This window comes from Quercus robur, chromosome 1, assembly GCF_932294415.1.
Source record: "Quercus robur chromosome 1, dhQueRobu3.1, whole genome shotgun sequence".
In the NCBI taxonomy this organism is placed as follows: Eukaryota; Viridiplantae; Streptophyta; class Magnoliopsida; order Fagales; family Fagaceae; genus Quercus; species Quercus robur.
The window spans coordinates 36,283,802-36,303,216 of NC_065534.1; the positions used below are offsets into that span (position 1 = coordinate 36,283,802).

The window sequence follows — 19,415 nt, forward strand, 5'->3', positions numbered from 1 at the left end:
TAAAAATATATACATATATATATATATATATATATATTAATATATAGAAAGGGTGCGGTGCAGTGCAGTTTGTACGATTTTCTTATTATAAAATCGCAAACCGCACTACATGGTGCAGTGCTGTGTGATGCGGTTATGCCATTTTGTGGGCGGTTTTGGTGCGGTTTGTGCAATTTGGTGAACACCCCAAATCATGGCATTAAACATATATTACCAAGGGCAAAAACATTACAAGGCAGATCTGGATAAACACATCTAAACATCCAAGCATCAAAGCCCATGGTATTCAACCAAGCATATTAGGTAACTTTATATTCAAAGCTAAAATGCATGTTCCTATGTTCTATGCATGACTTACCTCACTGCATCAGAACACCTATGCATTAATGCATGTTCATATTCATATGCATGTTCATGGTATTCAAACAAAATAAAATCCTAATAAGCATCAAAGAAATAAAACAAAACAAAGTAGATAGACAGATACTTAGAGATATGAAAACTAGGTTAAACAGAGACTAAACATGTGAAAGAAAACAAAGAAAGAACAAACAAAAATGAATTAGGGTTTCTGGGCACGAGTGTGCGTGTGCATCCCAATTGTATGCGTATGCACACTTCGAGTATGTGTACATATGCATGAAGCATGCGCACACATACACGCCCAAAACCCTAACTCAGAAACTGAAAACAGAAAAATAAAGAAAATAAGAAATCTAACAACCTAACATGCTTTTAACATAAACACTACGTAAACCTAAGCTAAACAAATATGTTAAGACATTAAAACATATATACAAACAACATAAAGACAAAGAAAAGTAAAGAGCCAAAGTTAGAACCTTTGCCTCAACACTTAGAATTCTTTAGAGTTTGATTTTGATCGTTCTCCTCAGTCAATTCATTCACAACTAAATCAAAATAGGTTAACAAACTTTAGAACTTGAAGATTAAAACCAGAAAAGGTTTCACTCAAGTAAAATTTGACTTGAGAATGTTTTGGAAAAAACTCGCTCTTTGATTCATTATTTTCTAGAAAATGTTGTGTGTTTTGCCACCGTTTTCATTCTCTTTTGAAAAAGTGTCTTTTATGGCTTTATATAGTCAAAAAATAGGGGTTTGGGGAAACTCCCAGACGATGTGAGATCTATTCCAAACCAGAATTAATCGTAAAAAGCTTTCCTTATATGGTTTCTGGAACCCTAGCTGTGTACGCATGCTCGTGCATGCGTACGCATGCCATAAGTATGCATATGCATGGCTTGAGTGTGTGTACGCATACGCTTATATGCGTGCGCACACTTAAGGTTTCTTTCAACCTTTCTTTTTTAAAAATAGTTTTATTCTTCCAAAAATAAGTTATATTTTCCACAGATACTTTCCTCAAGTCAGTTTTCATCTAATTGGACCCTAAACCAACCTTGGGCTATAGAGTGTTACCATCATTAGGGAACTAGTTTTATTCTTCCAAAAATAAGTTATATTTTCCATAGATACTTTCCTCAAGTCAGTTTTCATCTAATTGGACCCTAAACCAACCTTGGGCTATAGAGTGTTACCATCATTAGGGAACTAGTTTTATTCTTCCAAAAATAAGTTATATTTTCCACAGATACTTTCCTCAAGTCAGTTTTCAGCTAATTGGACCCTAAACCAACCTTGGGCTATAGAGTGTTACCATCATTAGGGAACAAGGGCCTAAGTTGTAAGGGGTACAAAATAAGATGTTTATAGTGAGCAAAAAAAAAAAAAAAAAACAACGTGTTTAGTAAGGGATTTCATTTAAGAGTGTTTGAGTTACATTTATCATTTTAGGATATTTAAACACTAAATATAAAGAACTCATCTTACCAATTTTTAGTTTTTGAGTAACAACACTAAATGGTATTGTTGTAAATATTTTGAAAAGCATGGAACCCACTAAACTGATAGCACATTAACCCGTTTATCTCTCTATTTCTTTGACATGCTCTCTCTCTTTTTTCTTTCTTTCACACTTATCGTTATCTTCTCTTTTTCATGCTTCTCTCTCTCACAAACTCTGCTCTCTCTCTCTCTCTCTCTCTCTCTCTCTCTCATCGTTCCAGGAGTGCACCATCAGATCTCTCTTCCTATCTTTGTTCCTTGCCGCACCATTGGTCCTAGCCTCATCTCTCTCCTTTTTTCTCTTTGTGACAGTGACAACGACACTGTTGACAATGTCAAAGCCAAGATCTCCCTTTTCCCTTTTTTTTCTCTTGGTTTTTTTGGCATTGGTTGATAATTTCATGGGTAGATTTGATTTTGTGGCATGGGTGGATTTGATTTTGTGACATAGGTTTGATTTAATTTCTTTCTTTATTTTCCGATAAGCAAGAGAGTGTGGATTTAATTTAGTGAATGATTGATTTGGGTATTTGAACAATCCTATTGCTGGGATTTCTTTGGGATTTTTTTTTTTTTTTTTTTTATTGGTATTATTTGTGGGTCTTTAAAGAGTTTGGCAGAAGAGATGGGGAGATAGGGAGAAAATGAGACGTATGAAGCAGAGAAGACTAGAAGAGAACTAAAATGAAGAGAGAATAGGAAGTGCAACGGTAATGAGAGGGAATTTCTCTCTCATCAAATAAAATAATAGTAAATCACTCAAATAAATACACACTTTTTTTATAAAATATATACACTCGTACCAAACACACAATTATGTTTTTTCACCTTTAAAAATATGTTATCAAACACTTTTTTTTTTTATTACGAGTACTTTAAAGTTTAAACACATGTTTTCATAATACTTTTTAAACCATAGTTTTTACCTCATTTTGAACAACAATACTTAAAATCTACTACCAAACAGGCCTTAAAGATCTTAATAAGTACAACATTGTGAGTTATCAAACACAAATTTACAATAATTTTTTTTTTGAGAGGAATTAGTTAGTTAAGTTAGCATTGAAATTCTAGTGTACTAACAGGTTTAAGATCACAGACGGTACAACGTAAACCATCAATTAAAAGAACGAACTTACACTGGAAATATTGCTTTATAGAGGCCAAGACAAGCTTTCACAACAGGTGAGATTAGCTCTTATGCTTCTTCCGAAAGTGAAAAAGAAAAGAACATGTCTTTCTTTAATTTTATAGCAATTTTGAAAAATGATCAACTTCAAGTTAATCAAGTAAAACACCTTGAAAAAACCTAACATGAACCGAAAGAGATTTCAGTGAACTTGGAGTTGGGTTATGCATCTTGCATCACAAAAAAGTGGAAACCTAGTGAAAACTTTGCCAAACTCTGACATTTAAATCTAATGAAATTTTTATTTTAAATTTTTTAAATGATTTTTGGAGAATAGGTAAGGTAGAATTTCGATCCATGACATCTATTATATAATGATTGTTTTGTATTATCAAGTTAAAATATTAATTGATTTAAAATATTAATTGATTTTTGGAGTATGTATAGTTTGATCCTTAAATCAATTCAAGAATAAGAAACTTTCCAATTTAGCTCAAATGAGAAAAAAAAATAATAATAAATAAATAAAAAGAGGCATATTTGGACACCTGGGATACAATAAGCACATTTTGGTGAAACAGCCAGAGATTTTTTGAGCCCAATGGGGAGAGAACTTAGAGAAACTAGAAATGCCATAATATTCATTTTATTATAAGAGTAAATTACAACAACCGACCCCGAGTTTTGGGATAATACCAAGCACAAAGGTTTTTAAAAATGATCAATTTGATCCTTAAACACTAAGAGCATCCTCATCAAACAATGAAAAATAGAAAAAGTGACCAGCTTTACACATTTTACTTAAAAAAACATTTACATTAATGATTGCATAAATTTGTATATATCTAAAAGTGCTACGGTAACCGTACATATTTTTTTTAATATTTTTTTTCTTCCCTCACATTCTCTCTCTCTCTCTCTCTCTCTCTCTCTCTCTCTCTCTTCAACCCATAATCTCTACAAGTGATCAACGCAACCTAGCACCACCAACCACCGCAAACAGACCCACCATTGCAACCTAGCACCGCCAACCACCACCACCACCACAACATGGACATGCTTGTGGAGGAGATTGGGGTTTTTAGGTCGCTTGGAACGAATCTATATGGATCGGTGCTTGTGTCCGTGAGGGAGAGGTGATTTCAACCAAGAGGGTGAGGGGAGTTTCATCCATGGAGGCGACAAGTCTTCAAGAATGGAGATAGAGATTTCATATTAAAGGGAGTTGAGATAAATAATAATAAAATAAAATAAAATAAAATAAAAAGTGAGGATAATGATCAGTAATAGATGGTATGATTTTTTCGCAAAATAGATAGAAATTTTACTTATGAGTTTTCAGTTCAAAATGAGGAATAATTATATGTTACCACTACATGTAAGTGTGTGGAACCTCACTATGTGAGGCCTGCTGCTTGTATTGGTTACAAGAGAAACCTTTCTTCTCCTAAGACTAACAAATTTCCATCCTATTACAATCGAATCTATTATTTTTATTCCCTAACGAATTCTCAAACAAAGTGAGATCCATTATTCCCTTACGATTAAAAGCATAGTGAACGTCTATCAGGAAAGAGAGGTGGGTGGCGGAAAATCTAGAGCAGAAAACCATTCCAGTTACCCTCCTTTAAAGGAGGGGGTCTAGAAGTCTAATAACACTAACAGCACCATGAAACCAAACCGTGAATTCAAGGTGATCGAGTTTGACCTCAAGAAGCAATAGAAAAGAAAGATAAGAACCAGCAAGTTTAAATAATGAACTTAAAAACCAGAGTACTTGACATTAAAGTGAAGTTCTTCATCAATAATCAACTACCCGACTCATCTCACTGAGACATAAAACTTAAATCACGACTCATCTCATTGAGATAAAAAAAACTTAAAACATAATTTGTAAAACACAGTTTCCACCACAGCTTGTCAAGCAACCAGAAGAAATCTGATTGCTCAACCCCTCCACCATCCTCAGAAGCAAGGCTAGAGGACTGTGATGGAAACTAATAAAGCTGTCCTCAAAACTGCAAGAACGACCAAAACAAAATTGAAAACCAGTAGCACCATAAATAGACAAAACTAGTCTGACTAAGATAAACCTCAAAAGCACATTTCACTTTTTCTTTGCAGCGGACTTGGTGACCTTGGCACCAGAAGGATCCTTCTTCTCAACACTCTTGATGACACCAACAGCCACAGTCTGACGCATGTCCCTCACAGCAAAACGACCAAGAGGTGGGTACTCAGAGAAAGTCTCAACAACCATGGGCTTGGTGGGAATCATCTTCACCATCCCAGCATCTCCATTCTTCAAAAACTTTGGCTCCTTCTCAATCTCCTTACCAGATCGCCTGTCAATCTTGGTCACAAGCTCAGCAAACTTAACAGCAATGTGGGAGGTGTGACAGTCAAGGACAGGAGCATAGCCATTGCCAATCTGACCGGGGTGGTTCATGATGATGACCTGGGAGGTGAAGTTAGCAGCCTCCCTAGCGGGATCATCCTTGGAGTTGGAAGCAACAAAACCACGCTTGAGATCCTTCACAGCAACATTCTTCACGTTGAAGCCAACATTGTCACCGGGAAGGGCCTCCAGGAGAGCTTCATGGTGCATCTCCACAGACTTAACTTCAGTTGTCAATCCAGTAGGGCCAAATGTCACAACCATACCAGGCTTGATGATACCAGTCTCAACTCTTCCAACTGGGACAGTTCCAATACCACCAATCTTGTAGACATCCTGGAGTGGAAGACGGAGGGGCTTGTCTGAGGGCCTCTTGGGCTCAGAAATCTGGTCAAGAGCCTCGAGTAGGGTAGGGCCCTTGTACCAGTCAAGGTTGGTAGACCTCTCAATCATGTTGTCACCCTCAAAACCAGAAATGGGGACAAAGGGGATCTTGTCAGGGTTGTAACCAACCTTCTTCAAATAGGATGAGACTTCCTTAATAATTTCATCGTACCTGGCCTTAGAGTACTTTGGGGTTGTGGCATCCATCTAGACACAAGAGTTTGCAAAGTTAACATTAGTCAAATATGCAACCTCAAAACATAATAAATGAGAATGACATCAAATCTACAAATAATGAAGATAATGTACCTTGTTACAGCAGCAAATCATCTGCTTAACACCAAGGGTAAATGCAAGCAAGGCATGCTCACGGGTCTGACCATCCTTAGAAATACCAGCTTCAAAACCTCCAGTGGTGGAGTCAATAATGAGGACGGCACAGTCAGCCTGTGAGGTACCAGTAATCATGTTCTTAATAAAGTCACGATGTCCAGGAGCATCAATGACTGTGCAGTAGTATCTGGTGGTCTCAAACTTCCACAAGGCAATATCAATGGTAATACCACGCTCACGCTCAGCCTTGAGCTTGTCCAACACCCAGGCATACTTGAACGACCTCTTGTTCATCTCAGCAGCCTCCTTCTCAAACCTCTCAATAACACGCTTGTCAATACCTCCAAGCTTGTAGATCAAGTGCCCAGTGGTGGTCGACTTTCCAGAGTCGACATGGCCAATGACCACAATGTTGATGTGAACCTTCTCTTTACCCATTCTGCAATAAAAATAATAAACAATCATCACAAATCAGCATTCACCATGAATTCAAACTGATTACAATCAGAAACTGGTAATTGATTACAATAGGTCCCAATTCAAACGCATATCAGACATAGCCCTTTCAAAGGATTAAAAGATGTATTGGTAACACATGGGACCAAAATATATGAATTAAGCAAACTTATCCCTGGCAGACACAATGAAATTCAACAATTATACCATTCCAGTAAATATTGATATTAACAAAACATGCCACAACCATAAACTATCATCAGGTTTCTTCAATCGACAAGTTCAAAGACAATTGAATACACATGCACCAGGTCATTATCATATAATTGAGTAGGTCAAAAGGACTTAAAACACACCAGCCACCAGATCAAGATCCCATTAACAAACTCAAAATAATAACATGATTTTATGGTATACTACACAACTCATTGACCTTACACCTAAGGTCTTCATCGTAATCAAACCCAAGCAGATCTTACCAATAAACCCCAATAATACATATATGACAGACATGGTAAACAACGTTGTCACAGATTACAAGCCGCATAAACTTTGGAAAAAAATAAAAACAAAAAAGCTAAGAGAGACAAAACCAAACAGAACCCAGAAAGCAAATCTAGGAAGACAAAACAACAGTTAATCAGATGAGAAACATATTCAGAGATAGCGTAACATCTAAAGCCAACAGAATCTTATTATATATTCATTCAGATCCAAACAAAACAAAGACAAACTAGATATCATCAAATATAATAACAACATTAGAATCAGAGCTGAGAAGAACTGTAAAAAGAGAGAGATAAGAGTGACAGAGATCTGAACCTGATGATATGAAACTCGCTTCTTAGATAGATAGACTCTCTCGCCGCACTTTCGAAAGAGCTCAATGTGAAGAGCGAGAGAGAGAGGCAGAGAAAGAGTGTGGAGAGGGGGAGAAATGAGGGTTATCTTTGTTTTTAAAGACTTTTTTTCGCTTTGGTTGTGCTAGGGTTTCTCTCTCTGCCGTTGGATTGGGGTTTGGGATGATCCAACGGTTGCGTATCGATATTGCCACGTTGGCATGAGAATGGTGCCCTAATATGCATATCTCAGCAGCGCTGGCATCGAATTAGCATATTCCTTGCGCCTTTAGTTACCGCAAATGCCCACATAGATTACACCATGTATAATGTATATAAGAGCATTTTACACCAATCTCAAGATAAAATTTGAATCATACACCCTCGAGATAGTTTTAAGCTAAATTGGAAAAAATTATATATATATATATATATATATATATAATTTTTTCCAACTATATATATACACACTTTTAGAATAGCAATAAGTATTAGCGGGTCATTTTCGTGTCGTGTTGAGGTAATGATAGTTGAATACATAGCTCAACCTTTTTTCGCTTAAACTTAATATAATTTGTATATTAAGTGGGTTGACACAAGATAACCCGTTTAATAGACAATCTAAGAAAAATAAAGTGAAAATAGAGTTTTTTTTTTTTTTTTGGGTAAAAGGGTTAAGGACTTTAAAGTTTTAATGAATAATTTATCAAAATAACCAATATTATTTTAATTACTCAATTATATTTAGAATTCAAATTTGTGTAAGATAAATATAACATTTATCTATATTAATCAAATCATTAAAGTTAAGCAGGTCAGCATAGAATTGACTCATTTATTAATCATATTAAATAATGTCAACCCATTTAGGCTACAACCTTACTCAATAAAATAAACATTACCACATATTTTGAAAATCTAATCGTTGAATTGAATATTCTTTATACTCTTAATACACATGTCAAATTTTGTGTCAATCGAATAGTATTTATTATATGATCTATTAGTTTATATTTTATGCATAATTTTAAATTATAAAAACTTACAATTTAAACAATTTATTGATGACATAGTTATTGTTCTTTAATTTTCTAGAAATTTTGCAAGCATGAAGGATATAAGAAGAAGATATAATCCAATGGTGGATTTATCAAAAGTCACCTCTAATAAAAAAATATTTAGTAAGGTTGTAACCTAAAGGTACAACTAATTTTATAACTAAACTTTGTCATTTTGACATAAACTCATTTACTCTAAACATTAACCCACAAAAATTCGTATCATGCCATGGAATACATTACCACCCCTACTTACATCAAACTTCACATTTATGCTTCATTTATTTTGATTGAAAATATAACTTATTTTTTAGAGATTATTTTCCACTAAAGTTTTTCACTAAAAAAAAAAAAAAAAAAAACTTTATCTTATGTCATGTTAAATAAAGGAAGTTAAGAAATAATATGAAATCTATGGGAGGGACGAATCTCTAACCCCAAGAAGGAATTGTCCTCTTTGGAAATGGCGTTGAGCCTTAATCCTCAAGGTTTTGCTCAATCCCACATCGAGGAGAGACGCCTCCCACTCATGCCTTATAAGCCTTTGGTCTAAGGATGAGTGTACCACTACTTCAGCTTCATCCCGGCTCTCCACTGATTTGGCCATTTTTTCCTTGGGATCTTTGGTTTTCTTTTGTTGCTTAGTGCCCTTTTGAAGTGCCACCTCACCTTCCTCCAAATCCTCAACTGGCCTTTTCTTCCTTAAGTTCAGATTGGCCTTCAGTCCGAGGTCAGTAAGGGGCGAGAAGGGGGGGGGGGGGAGAGGAAGAGGAAGACTGGAAGGAACTTGGGTCTTGGGAATTTCTTTTGAAGTTGACCCTTGTTCATGTTCGCCAGCAAACCCTTTAAGCTGGTCCTTGGCTTCAAATCCATGCCTTCTTCTTCGACTTCTAAGCTAGTATCAACTTGAGCAACAATTAGCTTCGGAGAATGAGCTGTAGAAAATTTGTCGAACTCGTGTTCATAATCTGAGAGCTCCACAGGCTTTTCTGGTGCTCCTTCTACCTCTTCAAAGCAAAACTGATTGATCTTGGCGTCGAGGGAGCAAGGGGAAGAGGCTGACTCCTCTCTCAAAGCAACTACCTGTTGAGGAACTCGTTGAAAAGGCAACTCAACAAAAGGAAGATCTCTCCGAGCCAAAACCCCGACTTGGAGACGTCTATCCGAGTTAGCCTAAAGTCACCAGCCCTTATTGCTTGACCCGCGTCCTGATATATGCGTGAGATAGGCTCGTACTCTAATTTCATGTGGGCAGCTCGGAGTTGCCCGTCCTCACTTATGAATATTTCAAATCGCAGCAGTTTATTGAGACCCGACGCGTTGACAAAACTGAGTCTCGGAGCAATATGATTTTTATCTACAAAAACATCCGAGAAGAAAATGTTGGTTAGATCAGTAAAAACCACTATCCAAGGAGAGGAAGTGCTAAGCACGATTATAAGGAAAACTTAGAAGACTAAAGTCCCTGCTAGGGGACCTAATCCTATGGTACCCCACCTGGTGTTCTTGCCCGAACTAGGCAGTAAAGACCATCGTGCCACTCCCCAGAGACGACCGGATAATCGTCCTTCAAGCCCTTGTTGGACTTAGGAAGGCAGGATATCAGTCTAATCACTTCAAACCAGGACTTCAGGTAATATCCCGCGTTGGCGAGGGAATGACACTTGTACATGTGAACGACGTCGTGCCACGTGAGCCCTAAGTTCATTTGGTCGTTCAGAGCATCTACGCTCCTTAAGACTCTAAACATGTTGGGGGCGCACTAATGGGGGTACAACCGGCGGTTAAGCAGGTAGTCTCTGGTTATCCTACTCATGGGAAGTGTTATTCCTCCCTTTATAAAGACAATCATTGGAATGACAACTTCACCCTCCTCTCTATTGGTGACAATATTGTAAGCCCACTCCCTATGGGATATGGTATTTGGCCCTAAAACCCTTCATACTGGCCGGAGAATCCACTAATTGCTTAAATCTACCTATCTAAGCAAACGTGGATGACAAGGAGAAAGTTTTCTAATAAGGAAGAAGGCCGAGGAGTTTGGCCGAGGAGAAAAAGAAAGTTTGAGGAAATAGATACTTACGGAAACAAACGAGTGTATCAAGTCCTAAACCCTTTAGAAAAATCTTTTGAAAATTTGTTGAGGAAAAGAGTTAGGGAAACTTAGGGATGTACGAAGCTTAGTGAGTTGGAGTGCTTGAAATCTCTGAAGGACTTGAAAATTCGCAAAGTAAAGAGAAAATGATTTCCCTCAATGCTTTCTATAGAGGGTGAGATTGAATGGGAGTTATCCCGCTCAAAACCCAAGGAAAAATATCAGCCATTGGATTAGCGCCTCACCATTGGATTTGGGGAACATAACGCCTCCTAGAGCAATTAATGACGTCTCGCGGGCTACGAAGCGTCAATAGCAATCATGGGATGTGCAAAACGGTAATTTCACATGTGAACCAGAGAAATAAATGATCTTGTCTCTTAAAATTCAAAACCCCACTTTTTCTCCTCGGATGAGAGAGAAAAACCGGAGTTTTGAGGGGTTATTGTAGGGCTAAAGGCCCAAAATCATATATTGGGTCTTGGGCTTTGTCCAAGGACGTTGAATGGTCCGAGGAAGGATAAGTAGTTATGAGGGGTTCCAATTTAAAGTCTCATGAGTAAAGAATGAATGGAAGGTGGTCCGAGGAGGAACTCCTCCTCGGATATGATGAATGCAGCTCAAGTATGTATTCCAGCAATTAGAGTAACCCTCCAAGAAGCTCCAGTGATAAGGATGTGCCTCATGAACATACGAGAAGGAAGGAAACCCAAAAATATCTAAGGAAAAACTGCTACCATCGCATTAAATGCATTGCAGCTACTTTTCTAGCTGCATTTATGTGGAGAAGACCCCTGAATAGTCCTGCCTTGGCTACCATAACTCACAAAAAGCCAAAAAGGGTGTTTGATGGGACAGACATTCAAATAAGAGCTTAAATGATCAACAAGTGTAGGATCAAGATGATCCAAAGGGAGCTATATAATGTAAGAGGCCCTCTATAAGAGGGGACAGAAGAAAGGGAGAGAGAATATGGTAGCAATCAAAATTATACTTATATCCAATTGTTATTGATTTGTATGACAAAATATCTCCTCGAACAGTGAACTCGTTCAATTTTATTTTCTTTGTTCTCGCTTAATCATCTTTTAAATCCATACTAGCCGTTGTCAAATTCATTAAGGCATAGTTCTTCGATCCACTCTCTACAAATTTATTGCACTGGGTTCATTAGGCCAAGATCCCATACATCTTGGGCTTAGGCTGTAAATCGTGTTCTTACAAAAACTATTGAAAATAACTCTATCTTATTCTTAAGGATGCTGCCAAATATAGGAAAATGAGATAATTTCCTAAAAAATGCTATTAAACATAAAAAAGTGAGATAGGTTTCTATAAAATAGTTTTTGGAAAATAACTCATTTTTTTAGAAAACATTATGGCATGTTTGGATAAAGAGGGGAAGGAGGGAAAGTGGAGGAGAATAAAGTAGAGTTGGCTAAAAATAAACTAATTTTGTGTTAAATCTACTCTACTCTACTGTATTCCCCCTCCCTCTCCCTCAATTCAAACGGACCATTAATATCAAAACTAGCAGAGCATTGTTTCTCTATTAACTCTTCCACCATTTTCCTATTCGGCAAATATTTTCTAGCATGTCACTCACACAAACCACCACAAACCACAAGCCTAAATCACATAATTAACACACTACCGCACCAAGCCCAAATAGCATCTTTGTTGCAAGTAGACATCAACAACATTGACACCCATCACCCATCATAACCCAGCCACCATGAAATCCAAACTTATTGCACCACGTCCACTATGAAATCAAACATCCTTCCAAACTAATGTTGATTTATGTAGAGAGAGAGAGAGAGAGAGAGAGATTATTCCTTATTTCATTTTAGGTCTCAAATTCATAGTTTTATCAATTTACCAAACTTATGAAATCCTTTCAATTTGAAATCTTTGTCCATTTTCATTATTCATTTTTGGTTATTTTGGGTAGTAACAAAGCACTGAAAAATGAGAAATGTTGATAAAATTTTGAATTTCACTTAAATAATAAGTTTTGATTATATGGTATAGAAGATTCATTTTCACTTTTTCATTATAAACAATGATTTCTTCCTCTAAATGGAGCTTGATCTTTTTACCATTTCTATTCTATGGCTGCCAAATTCATTTATGTATAGGCTTAGGTGAAATGCAAAATTTTCTATTCTTCCCGTATGTTTTTTCCTCATTTTTTCATCCCTTCAACCAAATGTACCCTCAAACAAGCATACATGCCAAATCACTAATAGAAACACCATATCATCATCATCATCCATCTTGTTTAAGTGATACATTAGGCCCTCTAAAACTTTTCATAAGTCTAGGGACACAAAACTTTTCACTAGCTAACATGGCTTGTTATGTATAATATAACAGAAAAGCAATGTCACTGGTGGGATCATATAAAAGAGATGTTTCTCTAATCACAACTAATTCCCTTAGAAATTTGTGAAAAATAGAAAAAAGTTGTATCCCTAACATCGTTGAAAACTTTTGGATCAAATGGTCACCTTTGGCAGCATGTTACTGATTTAAATAAAAATAATAATAAAAAGATTCACGTCCTTGAAAAACACTTTCTAAAGTTAAGAGCTGGCAACTTGCAGGACAGCCATTAATGGACGCACTGCATGGCTGCTCCATAAACAAGATATTCACCGCTTAAATACACACAAAAGTTTCGTAAATTTTTTTAAAGCATGACGTTTTGTGATCAGTGTCCAATAAAACTGATGTCAATAATCCTGTCGAAATGATGTTGCACCATTACAACTTATCACCAAAGTAAGATGTGAAATTGTTTGTGCCTCACACAATGCTCAAAAATATTTGTGTGAGTGACATTCACTCTTTATGTAGACTGTTGTATCCATTGTGTGGACAGGACCATAGACATGGCAGCCATCCATCAGCACCCTGCTTGCTGCTGAGTTCCACAAGTGAAAAAACATTAACATATGACCCCATGATCCCGGATGCATATCAATCTGCATAAATGTATCTTGCAGTGGTCACCCAGCCATGCAGACCACCCCACCCTACACGATGCATAGAAATAAGGGCAATAGAATGTAACAAAAAGATGCACATGGTAAAAGAGTCAATTCATATGAAAAAATAATATACCAAACAAAGAAACAAATTAAGAGAGAAGAAAAGAGGCCCATATGATTAAATTCCGCAAAGCATGAATCAGGTGGTATCACCAGAATAGCGCACATAGTTTTTTGACTGTAAAATGTCACCAGCCATCTGTCTTGACTTTTAAGTTCTAACATGATTGTCAATGTTTTAGTGGTAGTTTCTCTAACCATAAGCAGAACTTATACAGCATTTCAAGGGTGATTACATCTTCCTTAGCATTCAAGAATGAGCAGAAGAAGCAAATCTGTAGAAATTTCTGAAAGATGGGAGAGTTAAGGGTACCATGAATCATGCAGGAGATCTAAATGCAGCATGAATACCAAGTGCAATATCTTTTATATACAAATCAACAGGAAACTCATTTCTATAAGATATTGAGTAGGTGCCCTGACAAAGGGCATAATCCAGTATGTACTTAACTAAAGAGGGCAAAGAGACTGACTCTTCCTAAAATTATAAAGGAAAGAAGCAGTTAAAATGAATCCCTCCTTGATGAATAGCAATTTAAAAATAACAGATGAAAGAAAAGGGAAAACCTTAAGAAAAAATAATTAGCTCTTCTGAAGGATGGCCATATAGGAAGCACCTATGCTTATTTTATTAACCAAATATCAAAACCAACAGAACTAAGGATGTTATGATATATGCCCAAGTTAATGAGAACTAGAAAATGCTATAATATGTGTTCATATAGAGTAGATCCTATTTGTAAAGAACCATATGCATCAAGTAGCATTGACATGGATATAGGTAATAAAAAGCTTCGGAAACTCAAAACATATGGCCACAAGCTTTTTGTACATAATATAAAACCTGCATATACTGCAAAATATGGTATAGATTGAAATTTATCATTCATCTTGAATTCAAAAAAAGTCTCCCAAGTTTTTTTTTTTTTTTTTTTTAAATATATATATATATATATATATATATATATATATATATATAAGTATGAGAATAACTTATTAGAAGGAAGGATAGGTCAAACGCTAGCACCCTTAAAGAATTACAAACAGACACTTATTAGATCAGCAATGGAACTACATGGCACCCCCTCCCAATCAAAGTAAGATATTTAAACAAAGAACTCAAAACACCATTCTTAATATCTTGATTGTTCGTTCCTCATTCTGAAGAGTTTGGCAATTTCTCTCTCTCCATATGGTCCACGACTCCACATAATGCATTGTATAGTAGCTTACCACACAACCCTATTGTTGTGGTGCCCAAACACCCCAACCCAGTCTAGATAGTCAACAAATCAATCACCTTGCTTGCTATCACCCAAATTACTCCAAAAGCCGTAAGTGCAAAAGCTAACATGGCTGAAATTATGAGCTAAAGTAACCTCGCGAGACTTGCAGGTGTGGCTGTATATCAACTTTTAGACATAAACTAAAAATTTTATGTGCTGTAAGACGATATTTGGCTTCAATGAATCAGGATACAAGATCCATAACTTGTATGACAAAAAAAAAAAATAGTCTTATTCATAAATTTTTTATTTTTTAAAAAATGCTTTCTTTTAATTCCCCTACTTTGACAATCACACTTTTAGATCTTGATTCAAGTAGTCAAGGTGGATGATCAGTTGAATGAACATAGTGATGAAACAAATATAGTATGTGCCATATTGTACCGGCACAAAATAACGTTGGGTAGCCTAAGACATTCCCATTATTGAAAGAAATTTTCTTCAACATCCATAACATTTGAATCATATGCTTGAGTTGACTCAACTACAGCCATGAAAATTTTGTAATTTAAACAAGAAACTTTGAGACAGTCACTTATTTAAAAAAGAAGAAGAAGAAGAAGATACTTTGACAAATGACAATAATAGTTAATAGACAGTATAAATTTACACTGAAGATACTGGAGTTGAAAACAAATTAGCTAACCTTAAATAAATAAACTGAAGATTGTGCTTTTGGCTTTTAGTTCCCAATTTTCCATTTGCATTTATGCAAGAGGGAGGATTTAACAAAGTTCTGCACCAGCAGCTTAGCCACACACAACCTCTTACACTGCGCATCTAATACTAGCAGACTTGTTCAAAGATAATCTCAAAGCAATTACAGAGAGCCAACTCTTGATTCAAAGAAGTAAGATAAACCTTATATAATGATGAAATATCTCCAATACTCAGTACCCAAACTGATTTTTATCAGTTGAATTTCCAAAGTCATCTTCAAGCACATATAGAAGCTTCCTGTAAGTATACCCATCCACAATGTCTTTTTCTTGAAGCTCCTTCAACAACCTCATGGCCTCTCCAACCTTTCCTTGTCTGCAGATCTCATCCAAGACAGTCCTGCAAGTAATAAAATCAGCTGACCTCCGCTTTTCAATCATCTCCCACAGGTACCTCACTGCCTCGTCAACCTCTCCACCTAGAGCCAATGCATTCACAAGCGAGTTGTAAGATTTATTACTAGGAATAAAGCCTTTTTGCTTCATCTCATCACACAACTGCTTGGCATTGTTTGTTCGGCCTTGTGCACACAACCCATGGATCAAATAATCATACGAAAACGAGTTGGGCAAACACTTATACACCACATCCATCTGATGAAATACCCTTAGAGCATCATTAACATGAAGAGAAAGTACATAGCCCTTTATCATAGAGTTCAAAGTAAAAATATCAGGTTGAATCCCATCATTGACCATCTGTCTAAACAAGCACCTAATAGTCTCCATATACATGTGGTTTATATAAGAATTATTTCCTCGACTCAAAAACGCTGCGAAAAGAAGATTATAGGTTCTAATTGAAGGCCTACAATCCAAATTTCTGCTATTTTTCATGTGATTAAAAATATTGACAGCTCGAGTCAGCCTCCGGGCCTCTGTGAAAAAATAGATAATGGTATTGTAAAGAGCCTCTGAACCAACACATTGAACAGCAAGCACTTGGTTTACAACATCATCCATTTCTTCATACATTCTTGCTGCACCAAGCTTCTTTATTGTAACATGATAAGTGCAAACATCATGTCTAAATCTATGTTGTTGCGACGCCCAATTGAATAGCTCCAAACACACTATAGGATCCTCTATAAAGGTTATGACATTGCAAAGCTCTTCGGCAGTGAATCTCGGCGGAAGTTGGGACACTGCACGTTGAAATTGGGCTTCATCAAGTGTGGGTTTTGAATTCAATTTTGACCTCTTACTCTCTCTCCTTCGAAAAGATCTCGACGGGGCTTTAGTAGAGTATAAAGAATACAATGAAAGGCACAGAATTTGCTTTGAAGGTAGTTGGGGACATGGGCTAACTTGGGTATGATTCAAAAAGCACATATGCTTCAAAGTGATGAGACTAATGGGAATTGCATACTTAGAGAAGCTTCTTGAGTTTGCAAAAAAATGGGGAAATGGGTTTGTGGGGCTTATCGGATTGGTCGAATTTCTGGTTGAGAAAATAAATTTCAAGCAATTTCTACGTGTAGAACACATACTATCAAAAACTGGAAATAGTACATGAGTTATTGCACAAATTTTCAATTTAATACAGTTCGAAAATCCATATTACAGAGATGATCTGAGAAAGGAAGCAACTGCGAATTGAAGAAATAAAATACCTAATCAATGGCGGCGGCAGCGTTACTTGGAATGTAAGGACAAATGAGAACTGGAACTGTAAAATTTGAGCCGAAACCTAAACGGAGAGAGAGAAGGGAGGTGGTGGTTTGCTCAGCTCGTTGAGATGGTTTGGAAGGGGGTGCAGTGACTGGTGTTTTGGCGGCGGTGGTGCTAGAGTGTGCTCGTGTAGTCACGTGACTGGTGTTATGCCGTTAATTATTTTGAAATGGAGGCCTATTTGATAATTTTCTTGATGGGTCTATCTGATAATGTTTTTCTGAAAAATGAGTTGACTTTATTTTTTTATGAACCTGAAAAATGAGTTTACATTTTTGAGAAAACTACTTCATTTTATTATATTCAATAACAATCTTAAAATTCTTTTAAAAAAAATAATATCTTTAAAATGAGTTAAAAAACTATCCATTTGTTTTTTTTTTTTTTAATTTGGAATGAGATAAAATTGTTTTTCACTATATTTTTATAAAAAACAACTCTGTTTCACACCAAAGCTTAATTAAATAAAAAAAAAGTTAAAAAATAATTTTTTTTTTAAACTTAAAAAAAAATACTATTAGACATAACAAATCACAAAAAACTATTTTTATATAAAATTTTCTATTCAAATAAATGGACTAGAGCATTAACAATGCTGTCGCGGGCCAGATTTACACTCCAAATTCTCTACATTGTCATGGCTGCAGTAATGCAAGAACAATAAGCACATTCGCATACATGGTAAACAACTAACCTTTCGATACCTATTTACCAAAAAAAACCTTTCAGTACTTCCTCAAAGGATTGAATCATCAAAATGAGAATTGATATAAAGATACATATAGTGAATTGGAACTCTTCTGGGTTTCGTTGTGAGCTTTGCACAAGTGTGAGCTTCTCTCTACCTTTTTGTGGGCCTTTTTGCCCTTTGGTGGTCATTTTGTGGTCCTTTGTGGTAGTTTTCACCACCTCCTTCGTGGCAGCCCCTGTTGTTGTCCAAGGTGGCAGCCCCTATTACACATTACAACCAGTTCAAACATCCAAAGCTTGAAGCTCAATACGAAACAGTCAAATAAAAAAAAATAATAATAATAAAAAAAAAAAGAAAAAAAGAAAAAAGAAAGAAGGGGAAGGAAAAAGTCAAAGCTGTCATAGTCCTTATCTAACATCACCATCTTCAAGACATTAGCTTGCAATCACTCTCTTCTTTACTTCAAAGCCGCAAGCAAGAGATGGACCAAAAATGGTTCAAAGTTACCAACAACAACCATAGTACATCTATTGCAGCTCTATATTGCTATCTGCGGCAACTTCAACCTTAGAAAATGATACATTGGCAATGAGATTGACCTCGTGAATGAAAGTCTCAATGACGGCACCACAATTGCCTAAGCCAAAGTCATCCTACAAGATACCATAGTACAATGCGCTTAATACACTATTATATTCAATCAAGAAAACGAAGAAGATATGTGAATTATCAAGTGAGTTACAAGTTCCTGCTCAAAAATGGTGTAGTCTCCCAAAGTATATTTATTCTATGTAAAACGAAAAAGTATCACACCCACTCAGCAACTCCTATTAGCATGACAAGAAGGGGTGGCAGCAAGTGTTGACTTCCCACAATAGATTTTATGTTGCCAAAGAAATTGTGGCTTCATCCTCAGACAAACAGAGCTACTGTCTATGCGCTATCTTCAGTCTGTTGACAATTATATAGAAGGAATAGTGGCTACGACATCACCACAACCGAAAGCATCTTGGCACAACGATGTTTCATTGAACAACATATTTTATAACCACGCAGCAAAGAAGAACCTCCCACTTGCTTACAAGTTATGCCATTCATCACTTTTAGTGTACAGAATGATTATTTTACAAGGCGTCATCTCATGCCATCATGGTCTCTTTTGCCCTAGGAAGGCCCAAAATGTGAGGGCTATTATAGATGGGCAGCACTATGATCAAAGAGTAGACACTCTATGGAATTATCAATTTTGGCTTCGCCAACGCTTTCCTCGTCATTACAACAAACATGAAGCAACAACAATTTTTGGCTATGCATTTTTATTTGCATTTGCCACAAGAACACAATACTGGCGACTGCCAGCACTTACAACAGCTA

At 36.3% G+C, this 19,415-nt stretch overlaps 2 protein-coding genes across 3 annotated transcripts; both read right to left on the bottom strand.

The window, feature by feature from the left end:
* Window positions 1-4,751: 4,751 nt before the first annotated feature.
* On the bottom strand, window positions 4,752-7,554 carry LOC126733411 (elongation factor 1-alpha-like). The gene is made up of 3 exons (XM_050436719.1): window positions 7,389-7,554; window positions 6,087-6,549; window positions 4,752-5,984 (listed from the first exon to the last, which is right to left on the bottom strand). The coding sequence occupies exons 2-3, from the start codon at window positions 6,546-6,548 to the stop codon at window positions 5,103-5,105; spliced, it is 1,344 nt and encodes a 447-aa protein (XP_050292676.1). The 5' UTR covers window position 6,549; window positions 7,389-7,554; the 3' UTR covers window positions 4,752-5,102.
* Window positions 7,555-13,227: 5,673 nt separating this feature from the next.
* Window positions 13,228-17,530, bottom strand: LOC126733417 (pentatricopeptide repeat-containing protein At2g27800, mitochondrial). Of its 2 annotated transcripts, none has more exons than XM_050383065.1 (2): window positions 15,607-17,530; window positions 13,228-13,487 (listed from the first exon to the last, which is right to left on the bottom strand). In XM_050383065.1, the coding sequence occupies exon 1, from the start codon at window positions 17,165-17,167 to the stop codon at window positions 15,851-15,853; it is 1,317 nt and encodes a 438-aa protein (XP_050239022.1). In that variant the 5' UTR covers window positions 17,168-17,530; the 3' UTR covers window positions 13,228-13,487; window positions 15,607-15,850. The 2 variants fall into 2 exon arrangements, with proteins under 2 accessions (XP_050239022.1, XP_050239015.1); XM_050383058.1 differs by having other exon boundaries at window positions 13,228-13,599.
* Between the last annotated feature and the right edge of the window lie 1,885 nt (window positions 17,531-19,415).